Consider the following 20,260-nt stretch of genomic DNA (forward strand, 5'->3'; position numbering starts at 1 on the left):
ACATTTCATTGCAAGGTACTATAAAGGAAAAAAAAAAAAGATTCTGCAGACGGTCTGATACATAGGTGAGTACCATCAAACCACTTCCTACAAAGCTCTAAGGTCGTAGGCAGCAAAACGTGGTTTCCTGGCTGAGAGTTACTCATATATGTACTGACAACTTCAGTGTCTACAGCCAATGGGTACGGCATGATAGAAGAAGACCCAATGAGAGTCCATGCTCTCTGCAGTATGGGTTTCTTCTCTTACATGGTCAGGATTAAATGGTAACAAGGACAAGGAGTGCGATAGGCAACAATCCCCACTGGACAAAACGCAGTGATCAAAGGAGACTTTAAAGTCTTTCAAAGCTTTCCTGCACAGTCTGTTTCGTAGAAGAGATATGATCAAATTCATGGAACTCCTGTCACCTTTGATCTGGGGGTTTTCCTCGTTCATAGTAGGTGCTAGAGGGGAGAAAGGTAAGACGCTACCATTTCTTTGAACGAAACATTATAATACAAATGAATTTTTTTTTTTTTTTTTTTTTGCAAACTCCTGATTAGAGATTATGTTCTGTTAGAAAAGGTCTTGTTTCATTGTTCTAAGGTGCTGCTTCTCTAGTGGGTAGATCAAAGATGCCTTAGGTCTCGTCAAAGCTGATTAATATTTAGACTTTTTCCATCTTGATGCAAAACCTCAGGAAATATAAAAATAGAATATTAAACTCCTCTTTCAAAAATACATAATATATTTCATAGAGAACATCATCAACTGATCTCTTTTAGCCAGGAGACCAAGATTGTCTTCAAGTTGGGGGGAAAATGGAATAAAGGAAAGCAAAGTGCGATGCGTGGAATGTTATGGAAGGATCGCCTTTGTTCATTTTACATTACATTAGTGATTTCTATTCCGCCAATGCCTTGCGGTTCAAGGCGGATTACATCAAGGTTAACAAGAATTACATTAAAAGTTTGCAGGAACAGCATAAGCGATGTCATAATATTTACTTAAGAAGTACCAAAGAGTTGTCGAGATCTTAAGGAGATAAGTATTGGGTAAATTAGAAGCATTTTAGACTATGTTGGGTTGATAGAAGAACATTAGAGAGTATTAAGGGTATAGAGAGGGTTGGGGGGAGTTGGGTATGTACTGGTCGTGCTAGATGGGTTTTATGTATTTTTTGAAGAGTATGGTTTTAATATCTTTCTTGAAGGTTTTGTAGCTTGTAGTCGATGATAACAGAGTGGCAATTTGTCTGTCCAGTTTAGCTGCTTTGGAGGCTATTAGGTTGTCATATAGTTTTTTCGTTTGACATTTTTGGATGATGGGTGTGTGAACAGTGAGTGGGTTCTCCTGTGCTTGGTTGAAAAGGAATGAGTTATCGGTTATTCCAGTAGGTTGGACTTTCTCCGTTAATAGCCTTGAAAAGTAGGCAGTAGAATTTGATGCTACACGAAATCATAAACTAGTCAAGGACACCCTATCTCACTGTAACTTTTTTTCTGCAAAATTCAGAGCGGGCCAAATAATTGTAGAAGAGGGCTGATCTCTGTTGGCTAAAGATAAATATCCCCACCCCACGCCAGCCAAATATCTTTCTATGCTGCATGAGAAAAATGCCCTGGAATTAATTCTTCAGTTTTTATTGACCATCCTAGAGAGGGTCTAGGACGATTTAGCAAAGCCAGTGTAGCATGGACAGTTCAGCATGGCCGTGTAACCGTGGCTGTTTCATTGCAGCTGATCTAATGATGAGCTCTCATTGGGGCTTCTTTCCTTTCCCTTCAACCACCTGTAGTCTTCTTCTCCTGTCTCCGCGTCATCTGGTGACTTCAAGGTTTGAAAGAGGAGGGCATATCCCCCCTTCACCTCCTACGGGTGCGTCTTTCCCTTCATCTAGTGCAGAGTCTCGCCAACTTTTTCGAGCTGAGGCACACTAAATCTAGCGTCCCCGGCTCGAGACACCTGTAAGTGCGTTGGCGTCAGCGTGTTGACGTCACGTACGTGCATGATGTCAGTGCACTGACATCGGCGCATGCGCAAAGGCCCTTCAAATGGGCCTTGAGCTGAAAGAAGGACCTGCGCTGGAGAGAAGGACCGGCAAAGAGAAGAGGTGCCGGTGTGGGCACACTGAAGGGGGGTGAAAAGTGTACTGTTTGAGCGCTTTTTGGGTGCTAGTTGGGTGAGCCAGAGCAGTTTTGTTTTGTTTTTTTTGCTGTCTTTGATTTGTATTTGCTTGCTGGTTTTGTGTTTCTTTGTATTTTAAACATGGCTTTGTATGTGATTTTGTTCTCCGCCTAGATTTGTAGATAGGCGGGAAAGAAATATTTTTAAATAAAATGGATCTCAGGAGGCACACAGTTTGCGCTACACTGATCTAGTGACTTCAAGGTTTGAAAGGTGGAGGGGAGCATCATCACAGATCAATCAGGCGCACTGTAAGGTTTCCTTTACGTTTTAACATTTTTATTGAAGGAATAAAGTAAATAAACATTTATGTAATTCATTACAAATGATTTCATACATTTTGAAAATTCAATTCACATATTCTATTAGGTTCAAACAAATTTTATTGATGCAAACAACAACAAAGACAATGTCAAGGCACCCCAAGGTACTCAATACAAACAAATATGCATCATATATAATAGCATAACAAGCATAGACAAGAGGAAAGGAACATCAACCAAACTCCCCCCCCCCTTCAGCCCACTCTACGGAGGGCGAACGAGAGTAAGGAGAGCAGAAAGGCACTCCGAGGCCCTGGACTCTTATAATCCCCTAAATGCCACTCCACCCCCCCTCCCCCACCTAATCCCCTTACCCTGTCCGTATCTACATCCAGAACCTTCCAAACCCCTCCCCCTCCCCCCCAATGGTATCACATATTCTATTAAATACAATCATTCCTCCAAATATTTTATATAATAAAACCTAACCCCCCCCCAACCCCACCTCCCCACCCTCCCTCCCAGGATGGAAGGTGACAAGGACAACCAGTATAGGATTAGAACAGAAAGTTGTTCTGAGGGAAGACTTCTGGGGTAAAAGGTTGCCTTTGAGAGGCCATTTTAATATTAAGAGATGGAACAGCCCGCGTTGAAAGGGCCGTGATGAAATGTGTTGAAAGGGCCATGCCGAATCGTCCCATTCCCCCCTAGAGGTTCCTCTTGCATCGGTTGTTTCTGTTACACAATAAGGCTTAAAGGCAGTAAATAAATCCCAATAAATCAGTAATAGAAACATAGAAACATAGAAATAGACGGCAGATAAGGGCCCACGGCCCATCTAGTCTGCCCACCTTAATGTCCCTCCCCTACCTTTGCCCTGTGAATAGATCCCATGTGCCGATCCCATTTGGCCTTAAAATCAGGCACGCTGCTGGCCTCAATCACCTGTAGTGGAAGACTATTCCAGCGATCAACCACTCTTTCTGTGAAAAAGAATTTCCTGGTGTTACCTCGTAGTTTCCCGCCCCTGATTTTCAACAGATGCCCTCTTGTTGTCGTGGGACCCTTGAAAAAGAAGATATCTTCCTCCGCCTCGAAGCGGCCCGTTAGATACTTGAACGTCTCGATCATGTCCCCCCTCTCTCTGCGCTCCTCGAGCGAGTATAGCTGTAATTTGTCAAGCCGTTTTTCGTATGGTAGATCCTTGAGTCCCGAGACCATCCGGGTGGCCATTCTTTGCACCGACTCCAATCTCAGCACATCCTTGCGATAATGCGGCCTCCAGAATTGCACACAGTATTCCAGGTGGGGCCTCACCATGGATCTATACAATGGCATAATGACTTCCGCCTTACGACTGACGAAACCCCTTCGTATGCAGCCCATGATTTGTCTTGCCTTGGACAAAGCCTGCTCCACTTGATTGGCAGACTTCATGTCCTCACTGACGATTACCCCCAAGTCTCGTTCTGCTACCGTTTTTGCTAGGATCTCGCCATTAAGGGTATAAGACTTGCATGGATTCTGGCTGCCCAGGTGCATAACTTTGCATTTTTTGGCATTGAAGTTGAGTTGCCATGTCCTAGACTATCGCTCCAGTAGGAGTAGGTCGTGCATCATGTTGTCGGGCACTGAATCTTCGTCTGTTGTGCATTTGCCCACTACATTACTCAGTTTGGTGTCATCGGCGAATAATGTTATTTTACCTCGAAGCCCTTCTGCCAAGTCTCTTATAAAGATGTTGAATAGGATTGGGCCCAAGACTGAGCCCTGTGGTACTCCACTAATCACCTCCGTCATTTCAGAGGGGGTGCCGTTCACCACCATCCTTTGGAGCCTACCTCCAAGCCAGCTCCCAACCCATTTTGTCAATGTGTTACCTAATCCTATAGAACTCATCTTGCTCAGTAACCTGCGGTGTGGTACGCTATCGAATGCTTTGCTAAAGTCCAGGTACACGATGTCCAGGGACTCCCCAATATCCAGCTTCCCCGTTACCCAGTCAAAGAAGCTGATCAGGTTGGATTGGCAGGATCTCCCCTTAGTAAATCCATGTTGTCGGGGATCCCGTAGATTCTCCTCATCCAGGATCTTATCTAATTGGTGTTTGATTAGAGTTTCCATTAGTTTGCTCACTATCGATGTTAGACTCACTGGTCTGTAGTTTGCTGTCTCCATCTTTGAGCCTTTCTTGTGGAGTGGAATGACGTTAGCCGTCCTCCAGTCCAACGGGACGCTGCCTGTACTAAGGGAGAGGTTGAAGAGCGCGGACAGTGGCTCCGCCAAGACATCACTCAGCTCCCTAAGCACCCTGGGGTGCAGGTTGTCCGGCCCCATTGCTTTGTTAACCTTGAGCTTTGACAGCTCACCGTAGACACTGCTGGGCGTAAACTCAAAGTTACTAAACGGGTCAACTGAGCCAACCCTTGTCAGTAATAATGTTATAAAACGTTTCTTCAGGTCCACAGGAAGATAATAATAACTTTATTTTTATATACTGCAATACCACAAATTGTTCAGCGTAGTTTACAGAGGAAGAGACTTTATACGGACAGTGATAATAAAAAAAAAACTTTCGAAATTGCATTAGCATGGTAAGATATTTTTTTATCCATTTTTATAAATCTTTATTCATTTTTTTAAACTCACAATAAATATAACATAAATACAATCATTTTATACTTTAACATTACTTATTACATCATCAAATTATAGCTTTCATCAAATATCTCCCCTCCCTTATATCCAACAATTAATCATAAACAAAAGAAATCATAAAATATTTCCACCCTCCCCACCCCACCCTGGACGTGTATGAACAAAAGGGAATTAATAGCATGTTAAGATTAATTGAGCTTATCTGGGAGTGTTTTAGGAATACATCAAGGCAGAAGTGGAGTCGGAGAAGTTTGTCAAAAAGATAAGTTTTGACTGACTTCCTGAAAGTTTGGCGAGAAAGTGCATTTGAAAGAAAGTTGGTTAAGACGTTGGAGATATCTTCTTCCTCAGTAGTCCTGCTCCATCCTTTTCAAACGATTCAGTTCCATTTTATTCCTAACAGACCAAAGGAATGAGCAATTAGCACCTTTCCCATTTTGATTGTCTCAGTTAGATGCTGGGATAATGCTCTCTAAGCCGAAATTCAATAATGGAAACTGTACAATAGCCCTTAATTAGGGTTGCCCTATGGCTCCAGAAAAATAATAGCAATAATAATAATAATAACTTTATTCTTGTATACCGCCATACACAGTGAGTTCTAGGCGGTTCATATTAGTTAAACATGGATTACATGCAGTTAAGAATTAGTTGAACAGATTTACATTAATTAAACATAGTTATATGCAGTTAAGTAATAATTGAACAGAATTGCATAGAGTTAGGTGTTAAATTGAGCAGGGATGCAGGCAACGGAGTAGATGAAATTGGGGAGTAGGATAAGGTGGATCGGGGGGTGGGGCAAGATGAAAAAAGGGGGGGAGGGTGGGGATTCTTTGAGGAGGGGGCAATTAAGGAGGAGAGATTAGGACATCCGGGTTTTAGTTCCATTGAAAGCAATGGAAGTAAAACCTGGATGTACTTGTGGACTTATACTAATTCTGTAATGGCTAGGGTTGCCCTATGGCTCCAGAAAAAGGAGGAGGGATTAGGACATCCGGGTTTTTAGTTCCATTGAAAGCAATGGAAGTAAAACCTGGATGTATTTGTGGACTTATACTAATTCTGTAATGGCTAGGGTTGCCCTATGGCTCCAGAAAAAGGAGGAGGGATTAGGACATCCGGGTTTTTAGTTCCATTGAAAGCAATGGAAGTAAAACCTGGATGTACTTGTGGACTTATACTAATTCTGTAATGGCTAGGGTTGCCCTATGGCTCCAGAAAAAGGAGGAGGGATTAGGACATCCGGGTTTTTAGTTCCATTGAAAGCAATGGAAGTAAAACCTGGATGTACTTGTGGACTTATACTAATTCTGTAATGGCTAGGGTTGCCCTATGGCTCCAGAAAAAGGAGGAGGGATTAGGACATCCGGGTTTTTAGTTCCATTGAAAGCAATGGAAGTAAAACCTGGATGTACTTGTGGACTTATACTAATTCTGTAATGGCTAGGGTTGCCCTATGGCTCCAGAAAAAGGAGGAGGGATTAGGACATCCGGGTTTTTAGTTCCATTGAAAGCAATGGAAGTAAAACCTGGATGTACTTGTGGACTTATACTAATTCTGTAATGGCTAGGGTTGCCCTATGGCTCCAGAAAAAGGAGGAGGGATTGAGACATCCAAAATACGCATTAGGGATTTATTTACTGCCTTTAAGCCTTATTGTTTAACAGAAACAACCGATGCGAGAGGAACCTCTAGGGGGGGAATGGGACGATTCGGCATGGCCCTTTCAACACATTTCATCACGGCCCTTTCAACGCGGGCTGTTTCATCTCTTAATATTAAAATGGCCTCTCAAAGGCAACCTTTTACCCCAGAAGTCTTCCCTCTGAACAACTTTCTGTTCTAATCCTATACTGGTTGTCCTTGTCACCTTCCATCCTGGGAGGGAGGGAGGGAGGGGAGGTGGGGTTGGGGGGGATTAGGTTTTATTATATAAAATATTTGGAGGAATGATTGTATTTAATAGAATATGTGATACCATTGGGGGGGATTGGGGATGGGGGAGGGGTTTGGAAGGTTCTGGATGTAGATACGGACAGGGTAAGGGAATGGCTAGGGTTGCCCTATAGCTCCAGAAAAAGGAGGAGGGATTGGGACATCAGGGTTTTACTTCCATTGAAAGCAATGGAAGTAAAACCCGGATGTCCCAATCCCTCCTCCTTTTTCTGGAGCCATAGGGTCAACCCTAGCCATTACAGAATTAGTATAAGTCCACAAGTACACCTAACTTTAGACATGAGCACTGGCGCTAGCTCAAAGGCTAGTGTGAATGTTCACACCAAACTGCGGGCAATGTGGCGCATAACCGCTAGCATTCTGTAACCTGCATGTATAAGTGCTAGGCAGGACCCTGACACGCCCATCCCGGGTCCGCATCCCCTTGCAGTTGTGTGTGATAGATTTTTTTGTGTGCACAATTTATAGAATACTGACTAATAGCAGTTTCGCCAATCAGGCCCAATTAACAATAACCAGCAGCTGACACCAATTAGCTGCTAATTGTTATGTTAATTACATACACAACTGACTGTTCTGTGTCAAGTTGGGGTTAAAGCCACTGAAAATTCTTACAAATAGATTAGGCCTCTCTGCTGTACAACTAGAGGCTGAATAAAGCCATTGTCCACATAGTGGAGGGGGGGGGGGATGGTACGTATACTGATTTTTCCTGTGTGTTTTTGTACCTGGGGCAATGAAGGGTTAAGTGACTTACCCAGAGTCACAAGGAGCTGCAGTGGGACTTGAACGCAGAACTTCAGGGTGCTGGGCCAACTGCTCTAACCACCAGGACACTCCTCGTGGCCTATGGTGCTAGCTTTCTCCCTCAGTGTGAAGAGTTTCAGTGTCTGGTAACCAGAGCAGAGATTGTGATGTCATAACGCCTCATTCCACCAGTAAGAGTCAACCTCATCAATGATGTCACAATAGCTTGATTGTAAAGGGTAAAGGACTTGCTACACTGCTTTTTCTGTGTGGTTACAATCAAAGCGGCTTACATGGGGTAACGAAGTGCTAGGCCACTTGCGCAGACTACCCAATTAATCCCACAACCAAAATCCTTGGCGTCACCCTGGGCCGAAGCCTGACATTTGAAGATCACACTAATGCTCAAGTCAAAAAATGCTTTCTCACTCTATGGAAACTTCGTACCATTAAACAATACTTCGATTTATTTTCCTTTTGACTGCTGGTGCAATACCTGATCTTAAGTACATTAGACTACTGCAATATTATGTACAGTGGTGCCTCGCAAAGCGAACGCCTCGCACAGCGAACGCTGCGCACAACGAACTTTATGTCTTGATTCGTACAACGGACTTCGTTTCACACAACGAAGTCCGGGGTTCCTGCGGGGTTGGATCGCAGCGGGGTTGGTCGAGCCGCGAGGGTAGTCTCCTTCTCCTTACCTGCCCTGTCACAGCACACAGCCGAACGGAAATCTTCCCGATGTCAGCGCTGACGTCGGAGGGAGGGCTTAAGCAAAGCCCTCCCTTCCTCCGACGTCAGCGCTGACATCGGGAAGACTTCCGTTCGGCTGTGTGCGGCTGCGGCAGGGCAGGTAGGAAGAAGGCAATGGCGAACGAAAGAGGGGGGAGGGGGCGGTCCGCCCCGAAGAATGTGCACAGCTGGTCAGGTCCCCCGATCGACCGACAACAGGCCCGGCCGACAAACCTCCCTGCCCTGTAGCCGCGAATCTAAATTACCTCTTACAGCAGCTTCAATAATTCAGCTGCTGTAAGAAGGTAATTTAGATTCGCGGCTACAGGACAGGGAGATTTGTCCGACCGGGCCTGTTCTGTTGTCGGTCGGGGTGCAAAAGCGCCACAAAGGTGGAGGCAGGGAGGGAGGAAAGGTGGAGTGGAGAAGAAAAGACGCTTAAGGGGGGAGAAGGCCGCTGAAAGCACATGTTGGAGCAGGGGATGAGAGGGAGGGAGAGAAGGGGAAATATTGGACAAGGGCAGAAGGGATGCTAAATCATAGGGTGACAGGCAGAGAGAACAACAGGAAAAAGAGTGGAAGCAATCTTGAACCCTGAGGGTGAGGGCAGAGAGAGGTGGTGAGATGATTGATCATGGGGAGAGGGACAAAAGGGAATAGAGATGGGATAGGAAGATAGTGGAAGTAAAAGGACAGGGAGATGTATGTTTTTAGATGTATCTAAATAAAAATAATAACAAAAAATTTATCTTTTTTATGTCATCTTAGCATATTTTATGCTGCAGAACGAATTATTTTTTTTTACATGTATTCCTATGGGAAAACGCGTTTCACATAACGAACGTTTCACATAACAAACTTGCTCCTGGAACCAATTAAGTTCGTTGTGTGAGGCACCACTGTACTTGGAATCTCTCAAAAAAAAAAAAAAAACATCAAACGACTGAGAGTCGTCCAAATGCTGCAGTCCGTCTCATGTAAGCCCATATTACAGAAAACTACACTGGCTTCCTGTGGAAGCAAGGGTCATTTTTTTCTATATACGGAGAAAAATTTCATTGCTGCCGCAGGTGATAGAGACAATTTTTAAAAGGTTGTTTGAATTTGAGGGAATGTGTTTATTCGCTTCAGATATATCAGTTAGCCAGAGCATCAAAATGGTTCACAGATCGAATAAAATTAATTTTCAGTTATGCCACTTCAGACCACTCCCCCTTGCACTTATTTCATTTATTTATTTCAAAAATGTATGAATCCTTAAATCTAAGCGATGTGCAACAACATTTTACAGCTCCCCCTCCGTATTCGCGGGGGTGAGGTGCAAAGCCGGCCCGCGAATAGGGAAAAATTGCAAATAAGTTTTTGGACCGGTCTGACCCGCCCCCGCCTCCCTCCTGTGTCCCCGGACCTTACCAGGTGGTCTAGCGGTAACGCGGGGCAGAAGTGATCTTCCTATGCTCCTGCCCTGTGCAGAGCCGTCATCAAAATGGCTGCCGTGAGTTCCCATTTTGATGATGGCTCTGCACGGGGCAGGAGCACAGGAAGATCGCTCCTGCCCCACGTCAAGGCTAGACCACCAGTGTCTTATATTAATTTTGGGTCCAAAAAATGCATTAGGGCTGATTTTCGGGGAAACATGGGTATGTAAGTCTTAGAAACTGAGTGATACTGTCTCCCAAAAAGTCCAGCTCATAAAGATTTGTCAGCCGTAAGCCTGAAGTCATTATGCCATTGTATAGATCCATGGTGAGGCCCCACCTGGAATACTGTGTGCAATTCTGGAGGCCGCATTACCGTAAGGATGTGCTGAGACTGGAGTCGGTCCAGAGAATGGCCACCCGGATGGTCTCGGGACTCAAGAATCTCCCGTACGAGGAACGGCTGGATAAGTTGCAGCTCTACTCACTCGAGGAACGCAGAGAGAGGGGTGACATGATCGAGACATTCAAGTATCTCACGGGCCGCATCGAGGTGGAAGAAGATATCTTCTTTTTCAAGGGTCCCGCGGCAACAAGGGGACATCCGTGGAAAATCAGGGGCGGGAAACTGCTCGGGGACACCAGGAAATTCTTTTTCACTGAAAGGGTGGTTGATCGCTGGAATAGTCTTCCACTTCAGGTTATTGAGGCCAGCAGCATGCCTGATTTTAAGGCCAAATGGGATAGACACGTGGGATCTATCCACAGAGAAAGGTAGGGGAGGGTCATTGGGGTAGGCAGACCAGATGGGCCGTGGCCCTTATCTGCCGTCTATTTCTATGTTTCTATTTAGCAAACTGCAAACCACATCTTTCTATCGTATCATAGACCAGATATATTGCAATTGGTTAAAAAGAATTAGGTCAAATGGCTTCCACTCAGTTTTGGCGCTTGTTTCTAAATGAAGCAGCTCTGAAGCTCTGGTATCTTTTCTTGGACTGTGTCACATTTAAAGAAGATTCTGAGAACTTGGCATTAGTACTTGAAACTAGTCAACCCGTTGCATGAGTAACAGTTTCTCAGTTTAAACCAGAGGACATAATTTGAGGTTGAGGGGTGGTAGATTCAAGAGCAATGTAAGGAAATTCTTCTTTACGGAGAGGGTGGTGGATGCCTGGAATGCGCTCCCGAGAGAGGTGGTGGAGAGGAAAACGGTGACGGAGTTCAAAAAAGCGTGGGACGAACACAGAGGATCTAGAATCAGAAAATAATAATAAATATTGAAGAACTAAGGCCAGTACTGGGCAGACTTGCACGGTCTGTGTCTGTAGAAGGTCATTTGGGGGAGGATGGGCTGGGGAGAGCTTCAATGTAGATCAGTGGTCTCAAACTCAAACCCTTTGCGGGGTCACATTTTGGATTTGTAGGTACTTGGAAGGCCGCAGAAAAAATAGTTAATGTCTTATTAAAGAAATGACAATTGTGCATGAGGTAAAACTCTTTATAGTTTATAAAACTTTCCTTTAACAGTTAAAAGGAAAGATATATAAACTATAAAGAGTTTTACCTTATGCAAAATTGTCATTTCTTTAATAAGACATTAACTATTTTTTCTGCGGCCCTCCAAGTACTCTATTTTTTCTGCAGCCCTCACATTTAAAGTTTAATATTTCTTTTCTTTCTCAAAACTAGCACATTTCAATCACTATATTGAAAATAAAATCATTTCCCTACCTTTGTTGTCTGGTGACTTTATTTTTTTGTGCTTTCAACTATGTTTCCAGGGCCTTCTTGTCCTTTGACTGTTTTTCTCTCCATCTTCACTTTCTGCCTTGCATTCATCTTTGGCATTAACTTAATGTTCAATTTTTCTGCTTTCTTTTCAAAATTTACGTTTCCATGTCTTACCTTCTCTTCCTATCTCTCTCTTCTTCCGTCCTATTTCCATGGTCTGGCATCTCTTTCCTTCCTTTCTCTCCCTCCCTCCTTCCTTCCTTTCCCCTGGTCTGGCATCTGTCTCCTTCCCTTCCCCCATGCCCTGGCATCTCTCCCTCCCCCTCCATGGTCTGATATCTCCTTTCCTTCCCTCTCTCCCATGAACTTGGCTTCTTCTCTTGTTCCTCTCCTCTCCCTTCTCCTTCCTTCCCTCTCTTTCCCCAATTGGGTGCAGCAGCAACAGAAGCAGCATTTCCCTTCCCCCTTTCCTGTTCAGGAGAGGCATTTCTCTTCCCGTTTCCCTCCCTCTCCCTGTACAGAAGCAGCAGCATTTCCCTATGTAGCAGAAGAATTTCTCTTTCCCCTCCCCTTCCGTTCTCTTCCTTGTGGAGCAGCAGCGTGTCTGGCCGGTTCGTTCCGTTCAAAGCCGCGGGTGGCGGCTCCTTGCGAGATCCGCGCCTGCGTCTGAAGCCTCTCTGATGTTGTGATGTCCGAGAGGCTTCCGATGCAGGAGTGGATAGCGCAAGGAGCTGCCAACCCGCGGCTTTGAACGGAACGAGCCAGCCAGACACGCTGCTGGTCCAAAAGGAAGGGAAAGGGGAAGAGAAATGCTGTTGATCGCGTCCAGACCGCGGGCCGCAAATAAAACCTGGAGAGCCACATGCGGCCCATGGGCCACGTGTTTGAGACCGCTGATGTAGATGGACTGGAGTGAGCTTTGACGGAGACTTCAGTAGTTGGAACCTAAGAACAGTACCGGGCAGAGCTTTAGATTCTTGCCCAGAAATAGCTAAGGAGAAGAAGGGGGAAAAAAAAACCCCAACAAACTTTTAGATTGAATCAGGTTGGGCAGACTAGATGGACCATTCGGGTCTTTATCTGCTGTCATCTACTATGTTACTATGTAAATGGAAATGTTATGAACACTTTGGACTGCTTGCGAGAATGGCTGCAGAATGCCAGACATTTCATTTAAAGCCCTGTCCTCCAGTTGTTCTGCAAAGTGAGACATTTTGACGACACCTGGCTTAGAATGTGGTTGAGCGTTTGCAATTTGATGCGTCTTTCGAGCTAGGGCTCTTCACAGACCAATCAAGAATGGAAGGAAATACATCTTCACATCTTCAAGAACCTGCCTTACTTGCATGGATTAAATCTGATGGTTTAGCAGCAGTTTGTGGCTTTCAGGCAAAGAGGCTTGAAAGAGTTAACCACAGTCTTACCACGAACTGGTAAACTGATTTCACTAATGGCTTATCAGATGACAAACATCTAGAAAAAAAAAATCTATTATTAGTTATCACTTTCTTATTAGCTAACAACAGATTTACTATGCAATGTACTGTGAAATACTTAAAAAATGCAGAGAGCAGTAACTATTTATTCCGTACCAATTAAACATTTTATTGGTAAATTGTCACTTTTAAATTGTTTAACCATCTCCCACAATTCCCTGGGAGCAACTTGCTGGCTTAAAAGTTACATTTGCTGGATTTGATTGGTTTAGTATGACTATGATGTCACCAAGAATCTCAGACACTTAAACCAATTAGATCTCTTCCTACATGAAGTAATATACAACACAACTCCATAAATGTATTATATGGTCTAGCCCCTAAATACATAACAGACCTCTTCTCATTCCCATCCAACAAACATGAGAGAAGTACACACCTGAAGTTCGTCTCCCCACCGGCTAGAGGATGCAAATATAAGAGATACCACCACCAACTTCTATCATATCAAGCAGCCTTATGGGGCAAAGACTTAGAAAAACTAATTACTCACACAAATGACTATGGAGAATTTAGAAAACACCTAAAAACGTACCTGTTCTCGAAACACCTAGGTAATGAACCAGGACAATAGCCCCCTTCGCAATATCATTCCCAAAACTGAATTTGTAAACTGTTAACCCCCAATCACAAACTATGAATACCCCATTCAATTTATGGAATTTTTCTAATTCTTTGTAAGCCGCATGGCACTTCAAGGCCCTGCAGCATACAAACTGTTGTTATTATCATTAATGTTCCCATTATCAGATGTACACTGCTATACTCTGTAATTCGCTGTATGTACAGTTTCTCTTTATTGTAAACCGCCTAGAAGTCGCAAGATTGTTGGCGGTATATAAGAATAAAGTTTATTATTATTATTATTAAATGGCTGCCCTCAGGGTTCCATAGGAACTTCAAGACAAATTATTTTTTATTTATTGAAATTCATACAGAAGAACCGTTGTAGGAATATTGAAACAATATAAAAGGAAAAAAAAAAAAAAACCCTTCTAAATAATATACCATATCTAGCCCACATCAAGAGGAGACACAAATTGGAAAATCCGTTTCACAAATATCAACAGAAAAACTAAACAAAATTTTTACAGGTCTGGTAACAGTACTTATCCCTATGTTAAATCTGCCTGCCAAAAATCCCAAGAAACAGTAAGGCCCTCTTTTATCAAGTTATATTGGGGGGGGGGGGGGATTTATCACCAGCCACTGCAGTAAAAGTATGGACACTCATAGCGTCGGAGCTTTTACTGCAGCGATTGGTGATTTAAAAAAAACCCCTAATGTGGCTTGATAAAAGGTGGCCTATTTGCCTTAGTAGAGAGAATATTTTTTAATTGTGCAGGATCCAAAATGTGGTAAGAATGATTCTCATATGCGACCAGACATTTACATGGAAATTAAAAATATATGAGCCCAACCCTCCCCCCTCCCAACACACACAGCCAAGACATGAGCCTTAAGCTGTAGGAAGGCTTTATGACACATCTGAGTAGGCCACATCAGAAAACATTAAAACCATTTGCTTACAGAAAGGAAAACTTTTTTAAAGTAGATCTTTGGAATCATCAGTTTCTTTTCAACAGAATACAATTAATCAATAAAATAGCCATTTTTATAATATTTTCTTGAGAAGATTCCATCTTCTCTAAAATATGTCTCTACATGACTTGCCCAAGTTCATGAGACGTATCAGTGTCAGTAATAGGATTCCGACTCTGGTTGCCCTCATTCTCAACTCACGGCTTTAACCAGCGAGGATGGGCGGTCGTTTCAAATGAATAATGTGCGCATGCGTAACACTTTGGGCAAGTCACAAAGATGCAAATTTTAGAAAGGATGGACCAACTGGAATTAAGACGTTGACATCGGGAAATATCAAGTTCTGCTAGTAGTTTAGAACCGGATCTGGATGTGTTTGTGTGGGTTACATGTGGTGGAATCATCCATCTTGCCAACATGAACATCTAAAATTATCAGTGGGGAGAGCACAGCAATATAAACATATATGTGCCATTACACACATATGTATGTTGGGGTTTCAGAACATACATGCATATGTGATCCATTTTAGAAACATACGCCTCATTCTAACTTGGAACATGAGGATATTACTGGCCCAACTTTACGGTAGATATCCTGTAGAGAATGACACGGTGACAAAATTCATCACCGTTCCCGTCCCCGCGGATAACCGCGGGAAACCATCTTCATGTCATTCTTTAAGGAGAGAGGGAAGAATCAGAGTATAATTGGGCACAACCACTGACCCGCAAGCTTTGCTTTGAAGAATGCTGGTGTAGAAGGATTGAGATTGAAATAGACACTAGAAAATGACAAGGGATTATTTCCCGCGGTTATCCGCGGGGACGGGAACAGTGATGAATTTTGTCACCGTGTCATTCTCTAATATCCTGCGAACAACGAGATGGTTGGATAGATGCTTAGATGGTAACTTCAGCAGCTGGAACATAGGACAATATCAGGTGGACTTTAGTCTATGGCCCAGAAATATCAAAGAAGAAACAATTTAATCATGTATTTTTAATGAGAAAAACTAATGGGCATTTATGTTTCATCTATGAGACAGACATGGTTATTTTTAGTACATAGGATTTTTTGGACCCCAGTTTGTTTACAAAAACTAGATAGTTCTAAGTCTAATAGATGCTGGCACTGTCATATTGCTATAGGGACTCTGGATCATCTGTTATATTTTTGACCATTGATACAGTGGTGCCTCACACAACGAACTTAATTGGTTCCAGGAGCAAGTTTGTTATGTGAAACGTTCGTTATGTGAAACGCGTTTTCCCATAGGAATACATGTAAAAAAAAATAATTCGTTCTGCAGCATAAAATATGCTAAGATGACATAAAAAAGATAAATTTTTTGTTATTATTTTTATTTAGATACATCTAAAAACATACATCTCCCTGTCCTTTTACTTCCACTATCTTCCTATCCCATCTCTATTCCCTTTTGTCCCTCTCCCCATGATCAATCATCTCACCACCTCTCTCTGCCCTCACCCTCAGGGTTCAAGATTGCTTCCACTCTTTTTCCTGTTGTTCTCTCTGCCTGTCACCCTATGATTTAGCATCCCTTCTGCCCTTGTCCAATATTTCCCCTTCTCTCCCTCCCTCTCATCCCCTGCTCCAACATGTGCTTTCAGCGGCCTTCTCCCCCCTTAAGCGTCTTTTCTTCTCCACTCCACCTTTCCTCCCTCCCTGCCTCCACCTTTGTGGCGCTTTTGCACCCGACCGACAACAGAACAGGCCCGGTCGGACAAATCTCCCTGTCCTGTAGCCGCGAATCTAAATTACCTTCTTACAGCAGCTGGATTATTGAAGCTGCTGTAAGAGGTAATTTAGATTCGCGGCTACAGGGCAGGGAGGTTTGTCGGCCGGGCCTGTTGTCGGTCGATCGGGGGACCTGACCAGCTGTGCACATTCTTCGGGGCGGACCGCCCCCTCCCCCCTCTTTCGTTCGCCATTGCCTTCTTCCTACCTGCCCTGCCGCAGCCGCACACAGCCGACCGGAAGTCTTCCTGATGTCAGCGCTGACGTCGGAGGAAGGGAGGGCTTTGCTTAAGCCCTCCCTCCGACGTCAGCGCTGACATCGGGAAGATTTCCGTTCGGCTGTGTGCTGCGACAGGGCAGGTAAGGAGAAGGAGACTACCCTCGACCAACCCCGCTGCGATCCAACCCCGCAGGAACCCCGGAAGGATGCAGCTCGGGCGACTTCGTTGTGTGAAACGAAGTACGTTATACGGATCACGACATAAAGTTCGTTGTGCGCAGCGTCCGCTGTGCGAGGCGGCCGTTATGCGAGGCACCACTGTACTTAATTTCTGGAGGTCAATTTGGGGACAAATAAATCTTATTCTTGAGTCATCTATTCCCTTAACTTATGAAGCATTAATTTGTGGTACGTTACTACATGTTAAGCCTACTTTGGAAAAATATAAAAGCCGTCTTTTCTTGATCATGACGGATATAGCTATCCAAATAGTTACACGCAACTGGAAGAGCCAAGACAGACTTAATTACACATTCTGGTGGGCAAATGTGTGTACCACACATAAATACGAGAGAATGAATGCGGAAGGTTTGGGGTTTAGTAATTCATTTAATAAAGTGTGGAGCAATAATGGTCCTTTTATTAGATTTCCTTACACATCCGGGGGGGAGGGAAATGTATTTTGAGGATTAAAATTACTTAATTATAATATTGTAATCACATAATATGTCTTATTGTATTAATAATTGGGAGGAGGGTGAGAGAAAATGATTGTTTTATGTATTACTTATGTATTTAATAGTGTGTTATATGCAGTGTTTTATGTTTAATTAATTGTATTGCACTGTCAAAGTTTGAAAATCAATAAAGATTAAAAAAAAAGAGAAAAAAAACTAATGGGCAGACTGGATGGACTATTCAGGTCTTTATCTGCCGTGATACTATGTTATCTGTGTTTTTCAAAGCTCTCATGGAACCTAATATAGTACAGGTTTCTGGGTAAGGATAAGGGTAATAATATACCTTACTGGGCTTTGCTGGAAGAACAGCTAGTTGCTCTCGACCCCTGGTATAGCATATAGTTATTTAAGAAAACACGCACAATGTACAAATAGTCTGCAACTCTTAACAACATTCATATCAAACTGGAAAAAAAAAAGAATTAAGAATTAAAACAAACGCAAACATTTTCTGGGTGCTCAACCCTACTAGCCACCAGGACACTTCCTCTCCTTCCTGTTAATATTCCCTGATTATTATGTTCCTGTGTCCGAGAGGAGCCTTGTACCAAAAGGTTGCTGACATTCATCTCCTGGTTTTCTTTTTGGCAGCATTCTGCACCCCTGAACATACTGCCAAATTTGCCAAAATCACCATAGAAAAATTTGTGGTGGGAAGCACTGTACAATTTGAGTGTCTACCTGGTTACAAGCGATCACCTGGGTCAACAGGATACTTGACATGCAAAAACATTTCTGGGCAGATCCAATGGACCCATAGGAAAAGAGCTTTTCAGTGCATAGGTAAGTTGATTGATTTTTGGAATTCTGGATTTATCAATGTCGGACAGATACAGTTTTGATCCAAGAGACCCACCTAAATGACTTAGCATCCAAGGACCTTTTTGATAAAAACTACTAGACGCATAGCAGCTGTCCAAAAGGAAAATAAATCCATAATGCTAGCTGTTATATTGCAGATTAATGATCTGGATGGAAGAGGGGTTATTTTAAATGTTCTCATTAATAACGCGGCTATAACTCTCTGTAATCTTTATGCTCCAAATTGTGATTCTCCTGAATTTTTTTAACAATATTGCATCAGAACTTGCATCAAATATCTGTATACAAAACATTAAAAAAAAACCTAGGACTCGTAGATCCTTGGAGATTACTTAATCCTTCTGAAAAAGATTATACTTTCTTTTCTGCCCCATACTCTAGTTATTCTAGAATAGTCTTCCTGATTTCTAAATCACTTTTCCAATTTGTTACTAACTCTGAGATTTATGGTAGGACACTGTCAGATCACTCTGCAATTTCCCTAGTACGGTACTCCCACAATATTCACGGGGGTTCCGTTCCAGGAACCCCCCACGAATGTTGAAAAACCACGAACACGGTTTTTAGCAGGGGAGACAGGAGAGGGCAGCCGGAGCACCGGCGAGTGAAGGAAATCCTCGAAGGCGGAGTCTCGCCCGTAGAGCCGAATATTCATCAAAAGAGCCTTAAAGATTACCCGACTGTAGATAACACAGTGGTCCAATACCATCTGGAAGGCAATTCAAAAGCTTACTGATCTGTTTACAAATCAACCCAAGAGACATTACTAACATTTAAAATCCAACAAGTACACGCGCCATTATTTCTAGATAGACTAATAATCCCTTATTCTTCGTTAAGGACGCTAAGATCAACACAACAAAATTTACTAACTATCCCTTCATTAAAAATAATTGGGACAAGAAGAACAACTATATTTTCAGTACAAGCACCTCAACTGTGGAATAATTTACCTATCTATTTACGTAACGAAACATCACTAGACAAATTTAAACATGGTTTGAAAACCATTCTTTATAGAGATGCATTCAATACATAAATAGATAATGATAATAAACACAATATTTATCCTTTAGGAATCAAACATGTAAAACTTTTTTTTTTTTCTTTTCTCTCTTTCTCTCTTTCTTTCCTTCATCATTTTTCTCACCTACCCTACCCTTATGTATAAACCTTAATTGTTAAAAATTTATTTTTTTTTTAAATTGTAATTCCATTTTTTCTCTACCCACTTGTTTCAGTTTGTATTAATAATACATAATGATTAGTTTGTATAATTTTGTCTTATTTGTATTTGTCACCCCAGTTTTTTTATTGTACATTTCAATTATGTAATACGCATTGAAATATTTGATATTGCGTAAAATCAAAATTTAATAAAACTTGAAACTTGATTAATAATAATAATAATAATAATAATAAATAATAAACAACACTACTTGTGAGTAAGGTTGAAAATTTGTCTCAGTCTTTGCATTTGAATAAGCAGGAAACCTCAAGGCATTTTATGCAAGTAGATAAAGATATTGAGGGCTTGAAGAATTCAACTTCAGCCATAATGAAAGATAATAATGTCATACATCAAAAAAAATTGAAAGAACTGAAAACTTTAACCGAAATTTAAGAATCTTGAACTTTCCTAAAACGGCTGAGATGACCCAGGGGAGAGGAAGGCTGATCGGCCCGGTAGATTGTGAAGGCAACGTGAGTCTATCATGGAGCCTGGGATGGGCTCCGCGATCGACTCTACTGGTCGATCGCGATTGACATATTGGGCACCCCTGCTTTTAAGTACTTAGTTAAAATTCTTATATTCTGCCTGCATGCTTCTACATATAAAACATCCCCACCCATAAAACTCCAGCAGAAACAGGACATACCACTACCTTTCTCAAGGAACAACCATGTGTATATGAAACTGTCCATAATTAGTCTCTACGCAACACCTGTGGCACATTATTCCACAGCTTTGGAATCACTGCTGAGAATGCCCTT

At 42.6% G+C, this 20,260-nt stretch overlaps 1 protein-coding gene and 1 long non-coding RNA gene across 2 annotated transcripts in view; one reads left to right on the plus strand and one right to left on the minus strand.

Annotated features, from left to right (window-relative positions):
* The first annotated feature begins 305 nt into the window (after window positions 1-305).
* LOC117367041 overlaps window positions 306-20,260 on the plus strand; it is a 42,455-nt gene continuing 22,500 nt past the window's right edge. The window contains exons 1-2 of the mRNA XM_033959243.1: window positions 306-461; window positions 18,035-18,226. Of these exons, the coding sequence (XP_033815134.1) occupies window positions 383-461; window positions 18,035-18,226 (271 nt within the window). The 5' untranslated portion in view covers window positions 306-382. The remainder of the gene's footprint in view (window positions 462-18,034; window positions 18,227-20,260) is intronic.
* On the minus strand, window positions 5,179-13,159 carry LOC117367042. The gene is made up of 3 exons (XR_004540683.1): window positions 13,027-13,159; window positions 7,808-7,940; window positions 5,179-5,486 (listed from the first exon to the last, which is right to left on the minus strand). It is a non-coding gene; the product is annotated as an uncharacterized LOC117367042 (long non-coding RNA).

Source organism: Geotrypetes seraphini, chromosome 9 (assembly GCF_902459505.1).
Source record: "Geotrypetes seraphini chromosome 9, aGeoSer1.1, whole genome shotgun sequence".
Classification (NCBI taxonomy): Eukaryota; Metazoa; Chordata; class Amphibia; order Gymnophiona; family Dermophiidae; genus Geotrypetes; species Geotrypetes seraphini.